This window comes from Vanacampus margaritifer, chromosome 15 (assembly GCF_051991255.1).
Source record: "Vanacampus margaritifer isolate UIUO_Vmar chromosome 15, RoL_Vmar_1.0, whole genome shotgun sequence".
NCBI lineage: Eukaryota > Metazoa > Chordata > Actinopteri > Syngnathiformes > Syngnathidae > Vanacampus > Vanacampus margaritifer.
The window spans coordinates 21,533,614-21,559,154 of record NC_135446.1 but is presented as its reverse complement, the minus strand read 5'-3'; the positions used below and the strand labels follow the sequence as shown (position 1 = coordinate 21,559,154).

The 25,541-nt window shown below is 46.8% G+C and overlaps 2 protein-coding genes across 7 annotated transcripts; both read right to left on the bottom strand.

The window, feature by feature from the left end:
• Nucleotides 1-191: 191 nt before the first annotated feature.
• On the bottom strand, nucleotides 192-15,000 carry actn3b (actinin alpha 3b). 2 transcript variants are annotated; one of them, XM_077545424.1, is made up of 21 exons: nucleotides 10,856-15,000; nucleotides 7,757-7,871; nucleotides 7,555-7,674; nucleotides 7,392-7,478; nucleotides 7,152-7,239; nucleotides 6,962-7,040; nucleotides 6,751-6,832; nucleotides 5,458-5,543; nucleotides 5,280-5,372; nucleotides 4,963-5,193; nucleotides 4,736-4,883; nucleotides 4,159-4,309; nucleotides 3,976-4,084; nucleotides 3,771-3,911; nucleotides 3,505-3,687; nucleotides 3,293-3,427; nucleotides 2,654-2,833; nucleotides 2,427-2,573; nucleotides 2,245-2,310; nucleotides 2,018-2,176; nucleotides 192-753 (listed from the first exon to the last, which is right to left on the bottom strand). In XM_077545424.1, exons 1-21 carry the CDS (start codon nucleotides 10,976-10,978, stop codon nucleotides 595-597), a joined length of 2,682 nt encoding a protein of 893 aa, XP_077401550.1. In that variant the 5' UTR covers nucleotides 10,979-15,000; the 3' UTR covers nucleotides 192-594. The 2 variants fall into 2 exon arrangements, with proteins under 2 accessions (XP_077401550.1, XP_077401551.1); XM_077545425.1 differs by lacking the exons at nucleotides 6,962-7,040; nucleotides 7,392-7,478; nucleotides 7,555-7,674; nucleotides 7,757-7,871; nucleotides 10,856-15,000 and having other exon boundaries at nucleotides 7,152-7,230.
• Nucleotides 15,001-15,158: 158 nt separating this feature from the next.
• On the bottom strand, nucleotides 15,159-25,083 carry rbm14b (RNA binding motif protein 14b). 5 transcript variants are annotated; one of them, XM_077545427.1, is made up of 4 exons: nucleotides 24,938-25,083; nucleotides 22,015-22,367; nucleotides 20,037-21,066; nucleotides 15,159-17,506 (listed from the first exon to the last, which is right to left on the bottom strand). In XM_077545427.1, exons 2-4 carry the CDS (start codon nucleotides 22,361-22,363, stop codon nucleotides 17,209-17,211), a joined length of 1,677 nt encoding a protein of 558 aa, XP_077401553.1. In that variant the 5' UTR covers nucleotides 22,364-22,367; nucleotides 24,938-25,083; the 3' UTR covers nucleotides 15,159-17,208. The 5 variants fall into 5 exon arrangements, with proteins under 5 accessions (XP_077401553.1, XP_077401556.1, XP_077401555.1 ...); XM_077545430.1 differs by having other exon boundaries at nucleotides 20,037-21,045; XM_077545429.1 differs by lacking the exon at nucleotides 24,938-25,083 and adding an exon at nucleotides 24,746-24,893.
• Nucleotides 25,084-25,541: the final 458 nt, after the last annotated feature.

The window sequence follows — 25,541 nt, the reverse complement described above, 5'->3', positions numbered from 1 at the left end:
TTGCCCCTTACCTTAACCCAATTCAAACCTAAACTCTAAAACCAAGTTTTGACCCTCAAAAAGAGGTCTTGAGTTGTGACCGGCAAAAATGTCCCCACAATGATAGTAAAAACCCGGAATATGGTCCTCACAAGATGACACAGACAAGAACACACACACACGCGGCGAAAGGAAGAATAGAGACAAGGTGGTGTGTGTGCAGTGATGGTTCAAATGTGACAAGTTTTTATTTCAAGTTTTGTTGTTTCCAAAAGCTTTTGGTGTCGATTTGGGGTTGGAGGGGGGGGGCACAGTCGAAGGTCATACATCAGCCCGTCAAAAACCTTCCTGCCGCATCTCGTTAAGACTCCCAAAAAGGAAAAAAAAAAAAAGGGGGGGGATCCACTTCTCATCATTCCCTGTGCCGCTTTATTTACACCTGTAGCTACCCACAATGCTTTACTTCTGACCACATCGCTGCTATGATCCCTCCTCCAGACCCACCGTGCAGCGGTGTGTGCGTGCGTGCGTGCGTGCGTGTGTGTGTGTGTGTAAACAGGCGGCTGCACAAGTACAACAAACACAAGTTGCAGGAGCGGCCGCACCTGGTCGGCCTTACAGGTCGCTCTCGCCGTAGAGGGCGCTGGAGAAGGAGATGTAGTCGAGGGCGCCGGCGGGACTGTCGGTGCTGACGTAGCGCGTCATGCGGCTGATGCAGTACTCGGCCTGCTCGGGCGGAAGCTCCCGGCGCAGCTCTTCCACTGTGATGTAACTCTGAATTGGGGGGGGGGGGGAGGTTCGGGGGGGTTCTTAGTCATTCGTGTGATCGGAGGATTTATTAAGTAAGGGTTAGTCATAGATCGGACATTTCGGAATTAGTCACATTTCAAATAATGGAGGGCTGTGGAAAACGTTGACCACAAATTGGTCCTTTCATAATTATTGAAAAGAAATAAATAAAATCTAAAGCTTTCAACTGAATTGAATAACTTGACCACAAATTGTTCATTTATTAATTATTGAAAAAAAAAAAATCTAAAGTGTGTGTGGGGGGGATCAAGTAAATTGAATAAACGGACCACAAATTGGTCATTTCATAATTATTGAAAAGAAATAAATAAAATCTAAAGCTTTCAACTGAATTGAATAACTTGACCACAAATTGTTCATTTATTAATTATTGAAAAAAAAAAAAAGATCTAAAGTGTGTGTGGGGGGGATCAAGTAAATTGAATAAATGGACCACAAATTGGTCATTCCATAATTATTGAAAAAAAAATAAATCTAAAGCTTTCAACTGAATTGAATAACTTGACCACAAATTGTTCATTTATTAATTATTGGAAAAAAAAAATCTAAAGTGTGTGTGGGGGGGAATCAAGTAAATTGAATAAATGGACCACAAATTGGTCATTTTATAATTATTGAAAAGAAATAAATAAAATCTAAAGCTTTCAACTGAATTGAATAACTTGACCACAAATTGTTCATTTATTAATTATTGAAAAAAAAAAAAAAAGATCTAAAGTGTGTGTGGGGGGGATCAAGTAAATTGAATAAATGGACCACAAATTGGTAATTTCATAATTATTGAAAAAAAAATTTAAAAAAATCTAAAGCTGGGGGGGAAAAGGCTACTAAATTAAGTAAATTGACCACAAATATGGTAATTTCATAATTATTATTATTTTTAAAAAAAATCTAAAGCTGGGGGAGAAAAGTCAACTAAATTGAGTAAATTGACCCCAAATTGGTCATTAAATAATCTGGGGCTGCGGAGTGGCAAGTCAACTAAATTGGATATCTGGACCACAAAAAACAGGTCCCAAGGTCCAATTGACAGTACATAAAAGGCACAATGTCCAGTAGCGCCCTCCATAGGTTGCAAGTTGATACTGCAGTCAGGCAATGAGCTGTTTTTCCCTGTCAGGAGCAGTCGTCATGGAAACCCATCCCATTAGTTGATGAGATCATTGATCGAATTCATCCCCAAGATAACAAAAACATGCTCGGTGTAAGTTGGAGTCAAAAAACGAACCTTGTCTGAGGCCAGAATCTTGAAGGAGGCCATGACTTGCTCGGCGGTGTCGGTCTCTGCGGTTTCTCGGGTCATGAAGTCAATGAAGGCCTGGAAGGTGACCACGCCGGTGTTGTTGGGGTCCACCAGGGTCATGATGCGGGCAAACTCAACCTCTCCCTGGTCCACATAGACACTAATGAGCACATGCGCGTCCAGAACAGTCCCGAGTACCGCTTGAGGCTCACCAGGTCGTAGCCCATCGAGATGAGGCAGGCGCGGAAGTCGTCCGGGTCCATCATGCCGTTTCTCTTCTGCAAAGACGAAACATCTGCAAATGAGCTGGCCCATCCGGCGCTTTGGAAAATCAAAGGTCCATGCTAGCATGCTAGCATGCTAGCGCGCTAGCGCCTGTAACGAAAGGCCTCACCCTGTCGAAGTGGTTGAAGGAGGCCCTGAACTCGTTGAGCTGCTCCTGGCTGATACCCTTGGCGTCGCGGGTCAGGATCTGGTTCTCCACCTCGTTGATGGTTCTGGCGATGGTGGTGAGAAGTTGCTCCCAGCCCACGCGGATGTGCTGCGGAGGATGGCGCGGGGTGAGGAAAAGAAAGCGCGCGTACGCCGCCGCCCTCGCACCCGGACCGCCGTCGCGTTTACCTCCATGGTGTAGTTGGTGTGCTTGTTGTCGAAGATGAGCGACTCCTGGCTCAGCTGGTGGTCGCCTTCCAGCTTGTCGATGTTGGACTTGTAGTTGATGATGTTGTGCTCGTACTGCTTCAGGCTGTTCATCTGCTCCTCCAGAGAGCCGGCGATGTCCACGGACACGTGGCTGATCTCCTGCGGCCGAGTGACCGTCACACGGCACGGCAATCAACGGACGGCTCCGCCAGGTTGCTTGGATGGCGGGTGCGAATCTCACCGTTCCATTCAGAATGGATTCAAAATGATTTCGGCTTCAATTTATAATGTGCAAACAATCGTCATGATCTACTCCCGTCTGACTCGCTAATGCTAATTAGCGCGCTGCCCGCGCCACTTTCATCAACAGCATACAGAGAAGCGTGTTAACATTACTTGATCGTTTTCCTTCTGCTCTCTAATGTGGCTACAACTTAAACACACGGAACCACACTGCCCCTAAGTGGCCAAATCGTGTACAACATGAACGGCGCTCCCAATAAAGGCAAGGGCAAGACGGTATAAAATAAATGGAAGAAAATCGATTTTGGGACAATTACGATCCATTCTGAATGGTGCTAAATGAGAATGGCGAGAATGGACGGCCACCAGCGTTACCTCCATCTTGGTTTGGATCCAAGGTCCGATGATGTTGGCCTGGGCAGCGAACTGGCGCCTGAGCCGCTCGTTGGCCTGCTGTCGGGCCACTTCCTCTTGCAGCATTTGGTCTCTGAGGGGCACCAGGTGTTTGACCTGCAACAGCCGCGTCACGTCATGACAAAGGGCGTCGTCACGTGGATGGACGGCGCCGGCCCGGCCCGCCCACTCACCGTGTCCCACTTGGTGCCGATGTCCTGGGGCGTCAAGTTGGTGTACGGGTTGATGCCGGACAGCTTGATCCCGTACGTCTGCGCGATCTTCAGGATCTCCGTGTGGATGCCCAGCGTGGCCATGCGCTCCTTGTCGGCTTCGGGCAACGTGGCCTTGAACTGGTCGTGGGCGGTGATCAGCGTCTGCGGAGGTGGGCGGGGAAAAGCCGTGACAAACACTTCCAAGCAATCACCAGAGCTTCGAAGACAAGGAAGAGCGGCGGCACCTGGATCTCCTCGATGCTGTGGACGATGAACATGTCCTGCAGGTCCTCCATGGCTCCATCCATCCAGTTGTTGAAGGGCGCCGCCCTCTTGGCGAACTCCAGGTACAGCTGGTCGATGGTCTCCCACAGCTTCTCCACGCGCTGCCGAGAGGTCGCGTGTCACGAAAGTCGACGGCCACGGTTGACCGTGAGACGGTTTTCGTACCTCCAGAGCGTCCCGCCGCTTTTGGGTCAGAGTGCCCAGGTTGTCCCACTGGTCACAAATGCCCTGGCAGCGGGCGTTGACGGTGGCGGCGTCGTGGTAGTCCAGCTCGCTGCACGCGCACATCGACAGCATTGAGACCAAGAAGCCGACCTCCGCCAAGGCGCGAGGCGAGCTTTGCCTTACTTGAGTTCCTGCGCGATGGCGGCAATCTGCTCCACGCGGTCCTGGTGAGCGGCGAGGTCGCTCTCGAAAGCCTCGTGCTTCCTCATCAGCGCTCGGATCTCCATCAGAGACGCAGACTCGTAGTCCTTCCTGGAGAGCAGCTCCTCCTTACCTGAAGCCGCATTGTTGAGTCAGACGCGGCACGGGTGGAAAGTAGAAATACCGAGCTTATTATCGTTTGGGAATTTGCTTTGTTAGTTTTGTTTTTCTAAATTTTGTTAGTCTTAATTCGTTTTTTTTAAATGAGTTTTAGTTATTTAAAAAATGCTTAGTTTTTTTTTTTTAAATATGTGTATTACTGCTATTATTGCGCAATATTTAATAAACACCATGATAAAATGAAAAAGGTAAGACATTTCTTCCCTCGCGTTGCATTTTGGCCGAGTTAAATGAAAAGGCCGGCGAGACGAGCCATTGGAGCCAAAAGTCAAGCAGGCAAAACGGTCACTTTTTCAGAAATGCTTTGCGCTAATGAGGGCGAACTTGGCGAAAAACCACTGAACTGAAACTCATGTCAGCGAAGCGACACCCGACCGACCTGAGGTCCAGGACTCGTGCATGGCGCACTTCTGCTTGAACTTCTCGGCCAGGTGGTCCAGCCTCTCGAGGCGGCGGATCTCTGTCAGCAGCCACTCCTCGTACCCCTTCTCCACCTGCTCCAGACCCTTCCAAGCGTTGGCAATATCCTGCGGGACGGAGACGGCGCCCACCAGTGACGGGCGGGCGGCGGGCGCGGGACGCGCGCAGGCGGGGACGTGCGCTCACCGACACCATCTTGCCCTCGGAGGGCATGAAGGCGGGTCTGTTGCTGAGCCGCAGTTTGGTCTGCAGCGTGTTGAAGTTGATCTCCAGCTGGCACTTCTCCTGCACGCGCGGCGGCTTGTGCACGCGGCGGTAGTCGCGGAAGTCCTCCAGCTTCTGCTGCATGGCGCGCATGGTCTGCTCGGCCACGCGGTTCTCCAGCCAAGGGATGGTGCGGCGGATCCACTCCAGAAGCTGCGCTCGGCCCACAAGACGTTTTGCTTCCGAGGGCGGCCACACACAAAAAGCCACAAAAAAGGACGCCGGCGGATGTTTCTCACCTCGCTGGCCAGTTTCTCGTACTCCTCCATCAGTTTCTCGTTCTCCTGGTTGACCGCCAGGACCTTGCAGATACGGTTGGCGGCCGTCTCAGCCTGTCAATCAAAGAGCGGATCGGCCGCGCGGTCAGACGTGGCAGCTGCCGGCGCAAAACCCGTTTCCCCACGCGCAACGTCCCACCTGCTCGGCACCGGCGAAGGCGTGGTAGAAGCAGGACACGTAGGTCATGATGGCTTTCTCGTCCGGTTTGGGCGTGTTGACGATATCTGGAGGCCATTTTGACAGTTAGCCTAATGACCTTGTTTGCAAACCAGAGGGCGGCACAACACAACCATCGCTCACTGATGGAAGACCATTCCCACCGTTTTTTTTTGTCATTTGTTCAAATGTATATTTACGTGTACAGAATTATTATTTACACATTTTGCTATTTTTTTGTATAAGTATCTAAGTTGATGTGTGGAATCTGCTGCTCTCCGTCATTCACTTGCATTGACCTAAAGTGTGCTAGCTTCTGATTGGTTCGTGTTAGTCAGCTGACAGGGGATCAGGAAGTGTTGGCGCTCGAGCTGTGTATGACGAGTAAAGTTTCAATTAAGAATAAATCCTTCTTCATTCTGCCTTTTCATTTCATTTTATATTTAACAACCCCCCCCCCGCCCCCCTCTCTAATTTTTTTTATTAAAAATAAAATTATTATTATTATTCTCCTGAAAAAAAAAATAATAAAAATAAATAATAAAATAATAAATATATACGTGGACCTAATAAACAACCATCGCCAGTGGGAAAAAATAGGATTTTTTGGGGGGTGTAAAAAAAAAAAGTGGATTTTTTTTTTCCTCCACTTGAGCCCGTTTCCTAAAAAAAAAAAAAAAAAAAAGTACAATTATGCAATACCTTCATAAAATCAACTTTTAGATTCCCGTTGAGTGCGACATGGTCTTCATATAAACCACTTGACTTCGCTCGCCGATGGATGGCTTGCGGGTGCCACATGGAGGTCTACAAAAGGTCAACTAACAGCGCTTCTGACAACGAGAGGGAAATGTAAATAAAAGTGGGAAAAAAACAACAACCTTTTTTTCTTCCCACTGCCGGTAACTGACCTCTCTGACAGTTATAAAATAAATAAATAAATAAAAAACCACTAATTTTTTTTTATGTTTTACTGGCAGAAATGGGCTTCCATAGACAGTTTATTACTAACCCTAACCCTAACCCTTAACCCTTAACCCTTAACCCTAACCCTAACCCCTAACCCCTAACCCCTAACCCTAACCCTAACCCTAACCCTACCCCTAACCCCTAACCCTAACCTCATTATGAATCCAGCGGAACTTGTGTGAGAAAAGGGTAAATCGTTTTGCACAAGATTCCTTTCTCGCCCGGTCATTTGGCATTCACGGGTTTCTTCACTACTTGGAAACTGCCACCTGGAAGTACGTCGCGGTTGGAGACATCAAAATTCACCTTCAGCGTCCAACATCTTGGGGATGTCCAGGAACTTCTCGGCCACATCGAAGGCGGTGTTCAGATTGCCAATGGGATCATCCTAAGGGCGACAAACGTCAGCTGTAACAAGGAATAGAGATATTTCCACTGTTCTGGAGGAAGGAAGGAAGGAAGGAAGGAAGGAAGGAAGGAAGGAAGGAAGGAAGGAAGGAAGGAAGGAAGGAGGCACCTTTCTCAGCTTGGAGTAGTCGATGAGGTCGGGTCTGTGTCTGTGGATGAGGGCGCACAGAGCCAGGCCGTCCTTCCAACTGTGATAGCGAGAAGGAAGCCATAAAAGGACGGAAAGCAAAAAGGGCGCCGAGTGGAGCAGAGCGCAATTCTGTGTGCGGACGAAAAGGGATCGGACGCCGTCCTCTCACCTGATGTGGAAGTTCTGCACGTTGACGTTCCTGTAGGGCGCCGTCTTCCTCTGACACCACAGCAGCAGACCCTCCTTGGCGGACGTCTCTGCACGGACGCAAAGCGCATCAGAAGCCCATTTTCGCAATCAGCCATCAACGCCAACGCAGGCTTGATTTTCTCTTGCGACTACGTAAGCTAACGGCTAACGACTAGCGCGCGTTCAGTCCTGGCACGCCTCCGCACGTCATCGCACATACCTTCAACAGAGATGTCTTGGATGGCAAAGCGCAAGATGATGGTCCAGATCATTCCCAGGGTCATCTTCACATTGCCGTCAACGATTTCTGTGAGCGCACACGCACACGCACACGCGTGACCACCATTGCTTATTGAGGGTCACAATCCTGCCATCCCGCTCACCCTCGGCGCCGATGGACACCAGCTTCACGCCTTTGCTGCAGATGAAGTCCAGAGCTTTGTTGACGTTGGCGATCTTGTGGAAGCGCATCTTTCCTTTGTCCGGCTTGGGGAGTCGCTCGCCTGTCGGCGCGCCGCACACGCAAAAGTCAAGGTTCCCGCGAGGCAAAAACGGAACGAGGCCCGGCTGCTTTTTCACGCCTACCTGAGATGACCTCCAGAAGCAACATCAACTTGAGGCCATTCCTGAAATCCTCCTCAATGTTCTCAATCTGTGTGCCGGCTTTCCTCAGGTGGGAATTACACCAGGCTGTGAACGTCTAACACACACACACACACACACACACACACACACACACATGCTTAGAATACACACGGTTGGGAGTCTGCGTGTCCTAATGTGGAAAAATAAAGGAAAATGTACATTGGCCTCTATAAATATTAGGGATGTAACAATATCCAGATATCACGATATTGGGTGGGAGGTTGGCGATACAAAAAAAAGGTCACAATATAAAAAATAAGCTCATACTAAAAAAAAAAAAAAAAAAAACATATACAATATTGTGATTTTGTACAATACAGCAATGAAAAATATAAAAATATTGAAAATTAAACTGCACTAAAAAAAACTCACCAGAGAACCAGAGGGAGCTAGAACTGCACAAAGAGAAATCAATCTGACTTTTTTATTTTTTTTTAAATAGATGTGCTGCATTTAATACCCTGACATGACAACGACAATATATTGTAGCAGTTTTAATATTGTGATGTCACGATATTGCCGTTTTTGTTACATCCATAATAATTATTGTCATCCCTGCTTGAGATGTGCTTTTTTTGAAATAGTATAGAACAGAAATTTTGAAGGGAAAAAAAAGAATGAATTCTTTTCCATCAAATCGCGTGCTACAAATATTGTGATTTTGCAGTAACACTTGTTTGATTTGTGCGATTTGATTCAATTCAATCCGATATTGGTTAATTAGGAAATCAATTATTGTTAAATATCAAGGACATGATTAAAAACTCCACAAACATTACATTTGAAATGACATTTCGCACTGGCACTAACTGGCTAAATGATTTCGTTTATTCATGAAAGTAACACGTTACAATCATTTCAGCAATGATGAGATGGAAATATTTTCATAATTCTAAATCAATAATTGTAAATATAAATTTAAAACATTCTGAATCATCCTAAAGTGCAATATGTCACGTCTTTCAGAAAACAGTAAGATACAAAGAAAATGTTCTTATGAATTTATAGGAAAAAACATTGTTTTTTTAAACCCCGCCCTCCTCTTTCTCAGAGAATACAGAAAGAGGGCTCGTGGACCATTCCAGCCATCCATTTTCATTTTTTTTCATCTGGCTCCTCCTCATGAGCTCATACACAGGTTTTCAATAGGGTTGAGGTCTGGGGATTGAGATGGCCTTGATTCTGTGTCTGCTGGACCACTTCTACAATTTTCTCTATGCGAGTTTTTGAGTTTATGCTTTGAACACATCCTAACCAGGGGGTGTCAATAATTGTGGAGGGAAGAGTATTGTTCACAAATGATCTTCGATTACATAGAATGATACAAAATGTCCCTTGTATCTCTCCTTTTCCTAAAGCGTTCCGTGCGGAAACTATTATTATGCCGCCAAAGCCAAGTAGCTCATAGACGACGCCTGTTGCTAACCTCAAAACGTCCCGTGTTGGTACCATCCTTGTTTTATTACGTGTCCACGAGCCGCCACTTGAGGATCATTTGACAAGAAGACAAGTGATGAAGTCAAGTGCACGTTTTGGTCCACGTCAGATCAAGTGAAACGTTTTGACAAATTGACAGTACGACGATCTGCGGTTCAATTTGAGGGTGTCACATGACACTGAATTGAGGTCACTGGTAGAGTCCCGCTCGCATTCGATGCAAGTTCCCTGGAGAAGAAGGGGGGGGGGGGTCCTGGCAGGTGCGGGGCTCCTTTTGCCACGCATGCCCAAATTTAGATGGACTCCTAATCCAGCCCTCTCAGGCCACTAGGCCAACTTGTGTGTGCGCGGGTGCGCAAGATGCGTCGAGGCTAAATCGGGTTGCTATGGGACACCAGCAGACAGCTGAGAAGGCGAGATTCCTTCCTGAGGCAAGCTCGAAGAGGAAGGAATGGATCCGGGGGATGACGAGTGCGCGCAAACACTCCGAGCGAGCTAGCAAGCGGGGTTGGGGGATCCAGGTCCATAGAGTGAAAACCCTGGAACCGTTTTGGATTTAGCCACAGGTGCTTCTAATCAACGGGTGGAGACGAACTTGTTAGCCAGTTGAGAACAAGCGGCTGTCGCTAAAGCTAAGCTGTGGCAGGTTTTGACTTTGTAGATCTGGATTCGCCAACCCTGCTAGCAAGCTAATTGCTAAAACTTGTATGAAGTCATCATTCACACCTGTTGCTTTTTTCGAGTCTTGCAATGAGGTCACCCCCCCCCCCCCCCCGCCTCCCCTTCAACCAGCTGACACACCTCTTTATGATGTTTATGTCACTTAAACGGACTGAGGGGGTCTTTGACCACCCCCGTGCCCACCTCCCCCTCAAAAGCAAACACACACCACTGGTAGCTGCTGGACTTCCTGTCCATTCCTTCACAACTTCTGGACAGATCAAGATGGAGGATGTGGGCGGGCGGGTGGATTTGGACATTTGGGAGAGCAAGGAGGGGTAGGATGGAGAGTATTTTTAGGAGGAAGTGAAACCATCTGTTGGTGTCTCTTAGCCACTTTGGCTAATCTTGTCTGCAATGCGAAGCAAAACATACAAACCCCCCTCACCCCCCCCTCGTCTCGGACACTTAATAGCTCGGGCTGTAACGACACCCACACCTCGTTCACAGGTGTGCTAATTAGTCATGAGGTGTGCAAAAAAGTATTTGTGACGTCACTCCCCTTTGAAACTAGTGCCCCCCCCCCCCCCCCCAACCCAAAAAGTGAACAAATCAAAGTTGAGTCAAGTTTTCAGTGGACAGAGGCTGAAGGCGAGATTATATTTAGATGCTCCTGGCAAGGCAAGGCTGGGGGGGGTTGTGGATTGGGGGGGGGGGGGTCTAAGAGGAGGAGGACCAAGTGAAAGACAACACTGAGAAAGTTCCAAGGCCGAAAATATCCTCCCGGCCAAGGCCTGGCGCCAGGAGCACCAAGAGAAAGACTTTTTCTTGGTCAACACGATTATAAAAATGAAAGATGATTTAAAAAAATAATCCCACTTGTACATAAACACACACACACGCACGCACGCGCACGCACAAAGTGGAGGTGGAGGCAGGTACCTTCCTCTGCTGCTTCTCCCAGGCGGGGTCGAGTAGCAGGTCGCGCTCCCAGTCATCTTCCTGTGTCATGTAGGTCTGCTCGTGGTGGACGGTGTACGTCATGTGGCTCTCGAGCGTCGTCATGGTGGCCGCTGAAAAGAGATCAACAAGGGGGGGGACACCGGCTTTCGTCCTGGGGCGCTTACGCCGTGCTCCACTCTGACCGACTGACTGCCGTGAAGCGGGGGGTGAGGGTCGGGGTTGTGGCCCAAAAAAGGTGCAAGGGGGGGGGGGGGGCTGGGCGGGAGCCCCCCTCCTCCCCCGAAGGGCACACCCCCTTGCCCTCCCCTCTCCCCAGTGCACCTGTTGCTGCTAATGAAGTTGCAGTGAGGGGGTGGAAGTGGTCATCGGCATACAGGAAATCAGACGCTTCTACGGACGGGAAAGGTCACGCCACAACGAATACATCATTGATATAGATTTCATCATTTCCAGAGTTTCACTACAAATTGTCCTTCGATTTCATTTGCTCGCTGTGGATATCATTTTAACTTCCTGTGAGATGATCAGCCGTGATGCAGAAAATGATCCAATCGTTTCTTTACTACAAAAAAAATGTCCATCGTGTAATCCATAAATGCCTTTGCATTAGATGGAAGAAGGTACAATTCCCTTTTGTACCCGGGTTGCACCCAATCCGTACAACAAATGAAGTCAGCGCTTCCTCTCTCTTGAGTATTAACACAATTTAATATAAAATGCACTTTCTAGATCATGAATTCATTTACTAAAAATGAACAGAGTAAACCCGATGTGGTCTGATTGTGTCACCCTTGGCAGCAAAAACGGAAATTCATTGTTTGAGTTACAAAATTTGTTTGGATTGGCTCATATTGTACGTAAGGTTTTAAAAAATGACGAGCTGCAGGTCAGTTTAAGTCCGAACTTCAACTTGGACTTTCAACAAGAATTCAGAGGGACTTTCTGGTCTGGTATGTTACAGATGCCAACAAACACCGACTGCTTGTTTACCCGCTGGGGAGCTCGCTAGCATTGGAGCTAAAGCTAGTTAGCTAGCACGAAGGGCTAAAGCTGAGCTGTGGCAGGCTTTTTACTTTCTGGCCCGGGATTTGCCATTTCCGGTGGGTTCACATGACCAGACTTGCCCTGTTGGAGTTTGCTACTCTTTGCTCTCCTTCCTGACTCCCAAATAACAGTTAGTGTTCATCTTTTTGTTCAAACTTCATTCCATCCAACTGCGTTTCCAATGAACATCTCAACACAAACAGCGGGAGTGCAGCCAACCCCGTCCAAATACCCGAAACCGAAAGGAAGAGCTAAAAAACGACAGGACGCAAGCAGTTCTTTTGATCTCACCTTTTTATTAAGTCCTTTGTTCAACAGAGCATGTTCCACGCGACCCCAACGTCACGTTACTTTCAACTGTACAACACAAGCAACTTGTCAAGAGTCCTGCCACGTTTATTGATGCGAGTCACCAAAAGCCACAAAGACCAAACCGGCAAAGTGCGTCACACAACTGAAGATGGACCTTGTGGGGGGTGCATCTGGATTTGCCCCAAGAGCTCGTACGTTCATTCACACAGATGAGACATAACTGGCGCTCAAGTGGAGAAACCAAATTGAACTCTCAAAAGCAGAAAGGAGTCACCAATACTCACCTGCGAAAGTGCGGCTCCGCCTCCATCGTCCGAAGGTCCGCGAGCATCCTAGAAGAACTCTGAGATTGTTTATAATCTCTCGGCGGCACCAGCCCAAACCCTCCTCAAAATCCGCAACCCCCCAGTCACGCACACACCAACATAGCAAAGCCATTTCCACCGTACAGTGAACCCCCGCTTTGAACCCCATTTCAACTTTCTGGCTTCGGTTTGTTTGAAGGTTGAGAACGACTGCACGTCAATAGCATCTTTCATTCTTTTAGCAGTTAAGAAAGCAGAAATTCATTATATATGTACAGAAAATATCAGTGTTTCATTCTCTTTTATTTTATGCGTCCGTTTAATGCCTGGATCAAAAGACAGCAATAAAGTGCAAATGATTTTAAATCCAGGTTAAAAACTCTGCGCTTTTCCCGATGTTTAAGATGAAGGTCGTTCAAAACATTTTTTTTTTTTTTTTAAATCGTGGCTTCCAAAAAATCTTGTTCTTGCAACCTAAGTTCTTTTAGTCATTTTTAGCAAGCTACTTTTTATTTCTTGACTTTGATTGAACTCTTTTTATTGCATTTTTAATTGCATTTAAATGTTGTACTCTTCATTACATATGTGAAGCATATTGAGTTACTTTGTGTATGAAATGCACTATATGCTATATAAATAAAAGGTGCCCAGTGCTCCTAAATGCTGGCATTTTGCCCCAAAAATTGAAGACAGTGTAACTACAATGTTCATCTACTCGCACCAGTGCAACCTATCATTTTTTATTATTATAATTAATATCCTTGAATACTTTTTGGTGTTGACAAACTTCTCTGCCACAACTCAAGTCTATTTATCAGTAACAAAGTGAACATTTTGTGGATTGAATTTTTTACTTAAGTCACTTTACTAAATCTGCTACTTGCACCCCAAAGATTTCAGGTTAGGGGCCACTAAACTACGCTCCCTAAAAATACTGTACAGGAATTCACTAAACATGGAGGATGGCAATAAGAGTGAAATGACACCATCTAGTGGCCGTACATAATAATTACACTACGTGACGTCTATTTTCACCTGAATTCCACACCCTCCCACAGCATCTTTGCCAGGAGCAACACTGAATGTTAGCCCAGTCTTTTAGTGTGTCCATAAAATAATAAACTAATTTAAAAAAAACCTAACTGATCCAGGTACACTTCCATTGGCAAGAGGCAAGCCAACTTTGCATGTTTTTTGGAGGTGTGCGAGCGGGACAATTCTTTCTGGACAGCAAGAGCACGACAACAAGCACTAAGGATTATTTTAAATACAGCACTTTCTGGACTTTACGCCCATTTCATCGACTGTATCGAGACTGAACGGCATTTTGCATTTCCTGCAAAATCGGTGCTCGGCTGTAATGTCATCATTTGCAATCAATCAATGTCATCATTGATCGGCTCTGCGAAATAAGGCTAACGTGACCTCCTTCATTCTAGGGTCCTTCTGTGTTGCCGTAGTGTTGATGTGAGCCCGAAAGCTAGCAAAGTAATAGTGCTTGTTTACCCCCCCGAGAACCGTCAAAAAATAACTAGCTACAGTATGTGTGTTATTTGATTTTAACATCTCTTTAATTGAAAATCATCACTCAGAGTAAGTTACATAAACTTCAAAATAGCAAAACTATTGAGTACACGATTGACTGGGGATGTTGATGCATTTTTTTCATAGATGTTATAAACATTACATTATATTTATGTTCATCTGCGTTTTTTGGGGAAAAATGTGGTGGGTTGAAATGATTTTTTCCCCATTGAATTTTAATGGGCCTTGTGGATTTATACACATTGTGTAAAGAGATATATTGCTCCATCTTCTAATCAAATCGGTGATCGAGTACATTTTATTTCAAACTTGCTGATCGAGCCCAAAAATACTGATGGTGTTTTTCACGTGTTTGGTCAAAATATCAAAAGTTTTTGATATTGTTTATCGAGATGACATTTTGGAATGTATCCCCCATGAGAACAGGGGTTCACTCTATACACACACACACACACACACACACACACGCACACACAATTTTCCTCTGCATCTCCCAGCTAAGAAGATGGCGAAGCGGTGGGAGGATCCGGGAGGTCCGAGTCAGAGCTCCCAACCGGTGACGGCGGCGGTGGCGGCGGGCAAAAGCACGGCTGTGTACACGGCGGCTGAGAGGGGGCAGGGATGGGTGCGAGGGCGGCGAATGCGGCGGAACGAGATGGACGTTTGGTTGGGTGGGGGGAGAGAAGGGCCGTGCCCCCCCTGATGTGAGCTAGGACTTGAGGTGGGTTCAAGCCAAGTACAAGAGAAGGGTAGTGCGTGTGTGGGCTCAAGGACAAGGCAGAGTTAAAGGGAAGGGTTGTAGGTGTGTGTGTGTGTGGCAGGGTGGGGTGGGGTGGGGTGGGGGGGCAAAAGCTTTGTTCATTTACCTCGGTGGCGAGTGACGTCACGCTAAAAAGTCATCCATGCCCACGCCGCCATCCAGGTGACCTAATTCAGTTGACACAGTTAGTGGCGGAGGCCGTGGGGGGGCCGCTGGCATCATGCACAATCGACACACAAACAAACACACCCACCCAAGCCCACCAACCCCCGACCCGGCATAGAGAAGATAAAGAAGAAGCAGCGCACACGGCCCAAGCTTTGTGTTCCTTTAGTCAGCACGAAACATCGAGAGAACGTTTATTCAAGTTTGGATACACGTGTCAATCGGAGCATGCCCTCAATAAAACAAGACACAAAAAAGTTGACACAAACTTCTACAGAGGATGCAACCACAAGATTACACTGTGTGGGGGAGGGGGCGGGGGAGGGGACGGGCCGCAGCAAGGCAGTCGGGTGATTGTAGGGGAAGGGGGAGCGGTGCGTGTCAATGTGCAGCTGTCAAATCGTTAATTTTGGAAAAATAAGGCTGATTACGTGAAATCAAAATGTCTTTGCAAGAGGGCTGACATTTGGGGTTCAGAAAGATACTGCCCCCCCCCCCCCTCCAGCCCCCACCCCCATGTCATCTATACTGTGCTCACCACTGCAATGTGAAATGAACATAAACGAGCACCCCCGCCCCCAACCGCGACGGTCAAAAAGCACTTGTTGCGTAGGCACCGAGTCCATCGTCTCATTCGCTAGTCGACATGCGCCGCACAAAACCACAACAAACTCAACTTGTAAAGATACTGAATGTGGTGGGGGGGGGGGGACGGGGGGGGGGGGTGAAATGAGGGACAAGAGGTAGGCTGCTGTATAAAAACCAGAGGCGAGGCAGTGGCTTCCTGCGTTGCCATGACGACAGCAAGGGGCAGTTGGGGGGGGGGGAACAAAAATGTTAAATACGTCTTGTGTGTGCTTTTACATACACGCCCCCACCCCCGTACCCACACACACACACACCCACACACACACACACGCACACACACACACACCTTGCAGACCCTTTGGTTCTGTCCGTCACAATGCAGCCACCACGCGGCGTGTGCTTATCTGACCTTGTCACTAAAATGATTCACATAAGGCAACAATGACCCCCACACCCCCACCACCACCACCACCACCACCTCTTGAACACACACGGGCGGATGGCGAGTGGCACGGAAGTTGACTTCCTGCGGCAGGTGCGAGGAACAAAAAAAAGCGAAGGTGAGGCGCCGAAGCGGCTCACTACTGGCACAACGGAAAAAGGTCAAAATGCACGACTCCCAATAAGTTTGGGGTGTTGTTGGCCTCATTGGTCAAATTTCACCTTGACCCAAAAATGCACTTTAACCTTTACAGGTCAACTTCGTTTCACCTCAAGACTTTGAATATGAAGTAAGAATATAGCACCTCATAAATGACCAAGTAAACTGATAATTGTTAAGATCCCTTGTTGTTGTGTACGGATGTTTTTTTGGCGGGGCGGGGGCGGGGCTTGATGGGTCTTAAGCCCGTTTGTTTGTTTTCTGTTTCTGAACATACGTTTTTTTTTTGTGAGCTTGTGGGATCCATGGGATGAATAAAAAGGAAAAAGATCCCTTCCTATTAAAATGTTTCAAATTCTTGGAATTTCTGGCTCTCAACAGCAAATATTTGCTCATTTTTCCTCAGTGAAATCAAAATAAAATTTCCTTTTACTTTGGAAAACAATGAGCAATAAATATTTATGCTTATTTGAGATCACGTTACAGACCGAACCTGTAAATCAGTAACTCGAGTGAGTTTACGTGCATTTTTCTGCACTGAGAATTCAAAAATAATTTCCCCTTTCAGGGAAAAAAAAAAGGGATGGGAATTAAATGAATCAATTAATTAATAAAATAATGGACAGATTTAAACGGCTGTTCTGAATTTAGCCATTCAGTTTGTTGCCATCGAAGAGTAAATGATGCAAAACACTGAGCAGTCGAACACGCGCATTCAAGAGTTTATCCAAGGTCAAATGAAGTTCACCTGTGAAGGTTTTAGCACATTTTCAATTCATCCAACCAAAGTTTCTGAGGAGTCGTGTACGTCTTCACTACTGGCACGACAAGAGTAGAGGTCAAAGATGGCCGACAGGTGAGGGGCTGCACCGCACGACGAACAGAACAGCTGGTCAAGCAGGTTAATAGCCCCCCCCCCCCCCCAACTAACGCACACAAAACAGCCCGTTTGAGGAGGAAGGGAGCAAAGGAGGGGCGGGGCAGGGGAGGGGGAGGAGGGGAGGGGGGCAGACTATCGGAAGGGGGGCTCAGGCGTGTGAAGGGAGAGTTCGGGTCGGCGGAGGACGGACTCCTTGCGTGTGGTCGGCGGCAACGGCGGCTCATACACCCTGGGCGCGGCTATGGCGGCGGCCACGGCCGCGGCCGCGGCGGGGACCACTGGCCTGAGGGCGTCCAGCGTGGCCACGGGCTGGGCCGACATGGCGGTCACCGCCTGCATGCTGGGGATGGCGGTCATGGCGCCGGGGGAGGGGTAGGCGTACTGGAAGTGAGGGTACTGCTGCAGTTGCTGGTAGTAGTCGGCGTAGTATCTGCGGAGGGCGGCAACACACCAGCGTTACAATCCGCGCCGCGCCGCTTTCTTTTCGGCCAAAAATATCAAGTGACTGATCATTTTGCCATTTGTAGGCTTTCACACGATTGACATTTTTCCCCTCTCAATATTGCAATTTTAGATGTGATTATTTTTCTGAACAAACAAGCCATGAGTGCATTACAATAATATTGTTATTGTGACACTGACATTTACTACACGTTTGAAATTTGCGTGAACTACTTCAAACTTTCCCTTGCGGCCTTTTAAGCATTCACGACGCAACTTAACAAAATGCCAACAAACAAGTGTAGAAAGGCTGATCTTGTCTGTCCATGGGACATTTTTCCCCAAAAGTTCCAGATTTGTCCAAATTGCTTTCTCGCCCTTTTTTTTCCTCTTATCAAGTGTTGTCCTCCTCGGTCATCTCCCATCAAGTCCTCAAACGACGACGAATGGTGCCATCCGACCTTAGAGTTCACCTTTCATTTCTTTGGATGTCCTACTGGGTGTCCTTTCGTTACTATTTGTTTTGTCCTCTTCAATTTCCCCCCCCGCAGCCACGCCCAGGAAGTTTGGCTCCAGTCCCGTGAGGATCTTGACATTTCTGAATATGTGCAAGTGTGGTCACAGGAAGGTCAAGCTGCTTGGATGGCCCGTCTGGCTTCCGCTGTCACCAAACCACGTCACCAAAGCGCTTGTGGGCTTTCCAACAAGTTTGATGACACGTGTGCTGCTCATTAGAGGCCACACCTTGGCTGAACACGCCCTTGTGGTCCAATTATTTTTATGATCGATTTTTGTCTCATGACGTCTTCAAACGAATTCTACTGAACCGCAATTCAAAAGCAATGTCTGATTTTCACTTACGACTGCCTTTGACCGATTCACGTTATTTCTGTGAGAAGCGTTACTACACATGACGGATGGATGCGGCTTTTTTCTTTCATCAACAGGAAGATGCTAACAATTTTCAAAATCCGTGCGTATTTCTTAATAAAGCGTGCACGTGTGAGCAACAGCGAGACTTGATGAGTGTGTGTGACATGTGGCTAATGCTATTGCTAACTTGGTTCAGCTTGAAGAAGGTCACAAAAGACGGCTGTAAACAAGTCGTACTTACCAGATGACACCGATTTCCGCGTTCTCCAGGTCGCCTCGTTTTTCATACTGGCCCGGTATTGGTAGCAGGATTTATCAAAAAGTTCCCAATGCTTACCACCCGCGACTTGCCGTCATTGATGTCGGACGCCGTGAGTGCCGCAGTCTATTCGATGCCGGCAAATTCAGATCTTATGCCTTTCAAGGGACATTGCATGAAAACGACAAACTTGAACCCTATCACACTCTCATTTGGACTCATCGATTTGAAAAAAATGCATTTTGATGGCATGGGATTTTCAACAAGGGTGACCTGATGGTTAACGAAATGCAGAGCTTCCATATACGGTCTCACCCAGCCGTACTTTTCCTGGTCCTCGTTTCTCTCAGATTTGTTCTCTCTCAAATCCGCTATTTAAGGCTACTCTTCTCTTGAATTGAATTAATATCACAGTCAAGAATTTCTGTGTATCCAAGCACAAGAGCATTCTTCGTTTACTCCCTCCAGCTTCAAGAGCAAATGTACGGGAGGGAAGAGCAAGCAACAGAAGACAGATGCAGACACACGTCTGGCCAAAAGGATGTCTTCATGGGACATGACTGACTTGACAAAAAAAAAAAAGCTCTTCCTATTGTCCAATCCCGATTATTAGAGCAATTGTTCTATATTGTTTTTAAATTGCCAGTTTTAAAACATCTGGACTCAAAACTAAAGAAACTAGAGAATTGATTTCTAGAGAGTTTATTAAACATATGAAGTACTTTTTTTTTTTAAACAAAACAAAAAAGATTAACATAAAAAAAAAATATGAAAACATTTTTTACTCCACAGTACAAGAAAAGTAGAACAATATAAAATAACACAGTAAACTAGTTTACAGTCTTGAATGTTTTGGCAGGTATACAAGAGCAAAAAGAAACAAATTGCCCCCTCTGGTAAATTGACGACATCTTCAAATGTCAACATTATCATTTTGAACGTAACATCATTTAGGGCCTTAAGAGTCAGAGTATGTTCGGAGCAAAAGTGGCTCTTGACTGCAGCCAAAGTCAATCGAACGCATAAAGCAGATTACAATAAATAAGACGTTTGTCATTTTTATTGATACTTCTGATCGTTTGAGTGATCGTGGTCTGCGGCGCCTTACCAAAATTTCAGGTAAACTTCACTAATTTCAACTTCAAATCAAAATCAGTTCTGTGGCTCCTTTTGCAAGTTTGTATTTTTGATCGGAGTGTAAAATTGAAAAAAAAAATCTTCGTTTTTTTGTGTGTGTGTGGGATTAAGAACAGATGACAAAATAATCAGTCACCATTTCAACTGCCAATTGAAAACGAAAAGAAGAAAGAAGATACACAGCTTGGTCGGCAACACGCCGGCAAAGCAAGCGGTCGTGGTCGGCGGCGGCCGGCAGACGACGTCCTACCTTGCCACGTGGTCCTCGGTCGCTTCTGACGCCGCCTCCTCGGCAGCGCGGCCGGCAGGTGTCGGGAGCAGGGAGCGCCGCGGTTTGGCCCGCTGGTAAATGAAAGGCTTCATGATGGGGTCCGGCAGGAGGGGGGCAGTCCGTCGTAGCGGGCTGCGGTCCCGTTCGGTGGGCTTGCCCGCCACCGTCTGCTGCTCGGCCACAACCTGCTGACCTTGAGCAAAATAATGAGCCTGCCTGGCCGCTTCAAAGATGGCCGTCGCGTGGTCTGCGGCTCCCATGGCGGTGATGTGGGCGTAGGCGGGCGACATGGCTGACGCGACAGTGTAGGCGGGGTTCACCGCCGCCGCCGCCGCTGCTGCCGCCGCCGACTGCATTTCGATCCCGGGCGCGGCAGTCAGGTAGATGGGGTTGGCCATCGCCTGGGTATAAACGGGCGTCGTGTAGGCAGACGCCGCGGCGGGATTGGCTGCCATCTGGCCATAGATGTTGGGGGCAACCGAGCTGTAAACTTGAGCGGCCCCCGACGTCAACGCGGCCTGGTTGGCCACCGAGCCGTACAGCTGATTGGCCACGTTGGCTCCGTACACCTGACTGGCGAGGGCGCCGTAGACGGCCGGATTGACGGGGTTCCCGTCCGTGCGTGTGCCCGTGGTGATCCCGGTGAGGGCGGCGTAGGTGGGGTCAAAGGTGGACGTGTTGTACACAGAGTTGTGCACGCTCTGCTGCACTTGCAGAGGGAGGCCCGCGGCGGCGGCGGCAGCGGCGGCCAGGACGGCGGCCTGACTCTGGTACTGCTCCAGAGTGGGCTTCCCGACGGGACACTCACCGGCGTAGTGGCCCTGCTTGCCGCAGCTGACGCACGGGATCTTGCCGGTGGGCGTCTGCTTGCTGGGCTGAACTTTGGAGAGCTCCACGGAGAGCGGCCGCCCCTTAAAGGAAGTGCCGTGAAGCGCCTCGATGGCCTGAAGTGCGTCTTCCTTGTTCTCCATGTGCACGAAGGCGTAACCTACGGAAGAGGAATGCCTGGCTGTCATTGAGCACAGGGACAACAATTAGCGTCATGGCTAGCACCTAACCGCCAATACTGAAGCAGGACGTGGCCCATGACTAGACCAGGTTGCAAAATTCACTCAAGTTTCAAAGTTGAGAACTTTCCCTTGTAAACAAAACGTACATTTACAAATTGAAGGTTGTCTTTTAGAGAACATAAAGAATATAGTCTGTAATAGGGATGTCCTGATCACACTTTTTTGGCAGCCGAGTCAGAATCTTGGATTTTTTGAGTCACGATGTGATACACTCTAGAAAGGAAAAAAGTTTTTTCCCCTCAAATTAATAGAAATAAACATCCACAGACATTTTTACTGATTGTTTCTTTTTTGTGTAGTTTACTACTTCAAAATATACTTCTGATTACTTGTATAATGATCCACCTCAATTTTTTTTCTTATCGATGTTTTCTGTGTTTTTACCTCAGACAACCAAAAATGTCATTGTGGCAATTTCTGTGTGTCGTATTCTTTCATTTGTGTTACTAATAATTCATTTGCATGTGAAAAAGTGATTGTCTTATTTTTTCATTTTCTTATTATTAATAATTTTGATTTAATTGATTATTTATTTGCAGTTGTTTCTGTGCATTTTTTAAAAATGTATTTGTCCTTTTTTTAATCTCTGCGGTATTGAAAATGGTATCGAGTGTTTTCTTTTCTTCTTTGAAATTTTAGTGTTGTGATAACACTAGCTGGGTTACTTGACGTCCTAGTGGGTAGTTTACGTTGGGTCTCATACTGGGAGCTCTGTGATGATGAGTTATTTTTGAAATGACACATTTAAATATTAAGTTTGGACTTTTTGAAAAGAACTGCACACCTTCTAGGTCAATTTTGTCTGCGATGCAAGTCTGCTTATTTTGAGCCTTGTCATTTGCGAAAAGGTTTTAGCCAACACTATCAGGCGTCACCTCTCAGCTCACCTTTGACTTTGTCGCATTCCAGAACTTTGCCAAAAGTCTGAAAGAGCTGCTGGAGATCCTCGGTGGTGCACATGCCACTCAGGTTGCCCACAAAGACTTTGGTGGAGTGCAGCGGCCGCCCCCGCGACTCCTCCACCACCAGGTTGCGCCCGCGGAATTCGCGGCCGTTGAGCTCGCGGATGGCGCGCTCGGCGGCGCCCTCGCCCTGCAGGTGCACAAAGGCGAACTGTCGCAGCACGCTGCAGCTCACCACGTGACCGTACGGTTCAAAGATGGCCGACAGCTCCTCCTGGGTGGTGTCCAGCGCTAGGTTGCCCACAAACAGCTTCACCGTTTGGCCCTTGTCCATGGTGCTGCGCAGAGGGAGGAAAGGAGGGCTCGTTAGCGTCGCTTCATTGCTCGTCTGCATCTGCCGGCGTGTGTCAATCGCAACGCGACACCTCGGAGCACATTCCTATCTTGTGCTCAAGACAACTGGGCCTGCATCGGCTGCTTTTGCATTCAATCTTACAGAATTTAGACCAGAATACATTGAATTACAACACGACCTCGAGACCAGACTGGCTCGTGTTGTCACGATTCCAATATTCGGACTCCAATACCGTACCCGTATAAAGTACTTGGCTTCAGGAGAACACATCAAATAACAGCAGTTTAACGAGACAAAACGATCCCGAAGCTGCCATGATTTGTAGCTTTGATTAGAATACAATATCTTGATCTTTCAGGGAGGTTACCATTAAGGATAGAATTTCCAGCAGGAGAATCGACCTGGATTTCACTATTTTACACACAACTGAAAGTCACAGTTTGTGTAGAAATAATAAAAACATCAACAAATGTGATATACATTCATTCAACTATTAACAACATGTACACACGTAAACGCAAGTGACCTATTCTGGCTAAAGGCATGTCGCAAAGTCATTGACAAAAATAGATCAGGTGGTCAAAAATGTCACTTCTGAGATAACATCAAAATCATCCTCCTTAAAAGGTCTTAATTTTCATTTCTCAGCAGCCCAAAAATGTATGAAAATAAGCAATTAAAAAATGTGCACATGAAACGTCATGTGGATTGTTTTGATTCTAATGTGAATTTACTTGGCAAACGCTGACTAAGGGGAGCATCACCGCTTATTTTTTTTCCGATTTAAAGGACTTCCGACGCCAACATTGACGGACCGTCCATCAGTCCGCATGGTCGGTTAGTCGATATTGACGGAATGCCCACCTTTGTTGGTCGGTCTTAAAATAACGGTGACAAAGTGACGACGGACCAACGATTACGGATTGAAAAAAAAAAAAATGGCGGACTGACGATGACGGGGGCGGGTGCTAAGCACCAACGAAAAATGAAACATATGTAAAATGCCCGCCTCTTCCTTTTAAGGCTTCAAATCTTGTATGATGTCATCACTTGCTGTAAGAATTGACTTTCCAGTGGTCTCTCAACACTTCCTGAAAGATTAGGGTCAATATCCTTTTCCTAAGGTACTGCTTGCTATGGATTTTTGAAAGATGTACGCAAAAAACAACAACTTTGAATGCGTTTGTCTCAACCTGCCAACAGTCGTCAATCTTGGAGGTACGAGCATGTATTATATATCATTTGAAAGACAATAAAGTAAAGAATTAAATTATATGAACATCTTAATTTACATGCTAATCCTTTTGCCAGAGCCGGTCACATACAGTATATGACAAGAAAAAAAAAGTTAATTGAGGGCAATTAACTTCTAAGAAGCTGCTCATTAAAATCGTCAAAACGGCCCATGCCTAGAACTTGCCACTCGAGCCACCAATTAAAGCTAAACATATATTTCGTATGACTGTACTAACAAATGTGCGTTCTCCTACAAAAATGATGGCGCCAGCGGGTACTTTACATGTTTCTTTCGTAACAAATATTCAACATTTTGTTTGAAAAATAAAATAGATTGTGTCAAGGGGGAGGGGGCGGTTTTTATTCACCCAAATATTTCAAAAAAGGTCATTTAGAGCTGCAATTTGAACATTGTGCTAACACGCTATTTTTGCTGACGGTTATTGCTCGGTCAATGCACTTCAGGTCACCCACAAAAATGGCATTTTGAAACCCCACAACTTCCAATTTCAGTGAAATTTGGTGAAAGGGGAAGTCATAGCATGGGAAGTCAAAATGTCAAATTCCAGACCGATTGGATTGAGATATTGCGTTTTTTGTACCTTTTTTTTTTTAATGGCAAGATGTAGCAAGGTTTTGAGTCCATCCCGCTTTCATTTTATTTTACCTGATATTGTCCCAATCTCTTCTTCTATTCTCTTGGCGTTAAGTGATGTCGCCCATCGAGTGCAGATCTGCTATTACAACTTCAAACTGTTCCACGACACTAATCACTCCGAGGGCAAGTTCCCGATCCCATCTACATTGGAGACTGCTCGCAACACACAATTACATCAAGACCAGGTCTACCTTCAGTTTGCCACCTCGAATAGGAACACATACATCGAACAGGCTTCTACAGAGGCCGATTAGAGCTGCGTGCTGATGACGTCAGCGGCCGCTGAGTCATCACATTCGCGTCGACGCAGACCGGAGTTAGCAACAAAACGGCCAATAAAGCAGGGGAACAAAGAATAAGCTGGCTCGGTGCGCAAACAAAGTGTGTAAATAACAACAACACGCAACAAAACGAGGGCGGGGGGGAAAAAAACACGCCGTCGAAAAATCGAGCGGAAAGCAACATACTAAAGTCACACAATGAGACGAGACTGCTCGTGTGTTGCTGGTACGAGCACGTCGAGCACGCACACGTGTAACAACCGGAACCAAACTACAGTCTGCGCCAACATTAGTCCATGTGGCGGTTTCGGTTCCAACCCAACAAAAGGGAAAGAGACGTGTGGTACACAAAAGAAATGTCCCAATCGACCATCTTACCTTGGCGCTGTTGTTGCTCCTGTTTTTCAAAATGGTCGCGGCTGCTTCCGCCTGACTGACTGCCCGGCATTGAAGAGGGAGGGGAGGGGGAGGGGTGAGGAGGGGGAGGGGTGAGTGTGATGAGGAGGGGCAGTCCACTGACTCCACTCCATTTACGAGTAAAAAAAACGAAACAAAAAACGTTTGTTGGTGGAAACAAGACATTTGAAATCTAGGTACATATAAATAAATACACTCTTGTCTTCTTATAAGCAAGCTGTTATACCAATCCTACCATTTTCCTAACAGCTTATCCACACTTACGCCTACGGACAGTTTGGAGTGGTCAGCCGGCCTGCCATGCATGTTTGTGGAATGTGAGAGGAAACGGAGCAAACCCACGCGGAGTAAACCCACGCAGGCACGGGGAGAACATACCAATTCCACCACTGATCTGAATATATTCTTCAGTTCGTTTGAGCACCGACCGGGTGTTTTTGAAAATCGAAATTCAATCAATAACTCCAATTTTGGTTGCAACACAAAGTTCCCTGAGAGCCAACCTTCAATGTCATACATTTCTGGCTTATTCCAATCTGGGTCATTCCCAGGGCAAGTTTCCAAC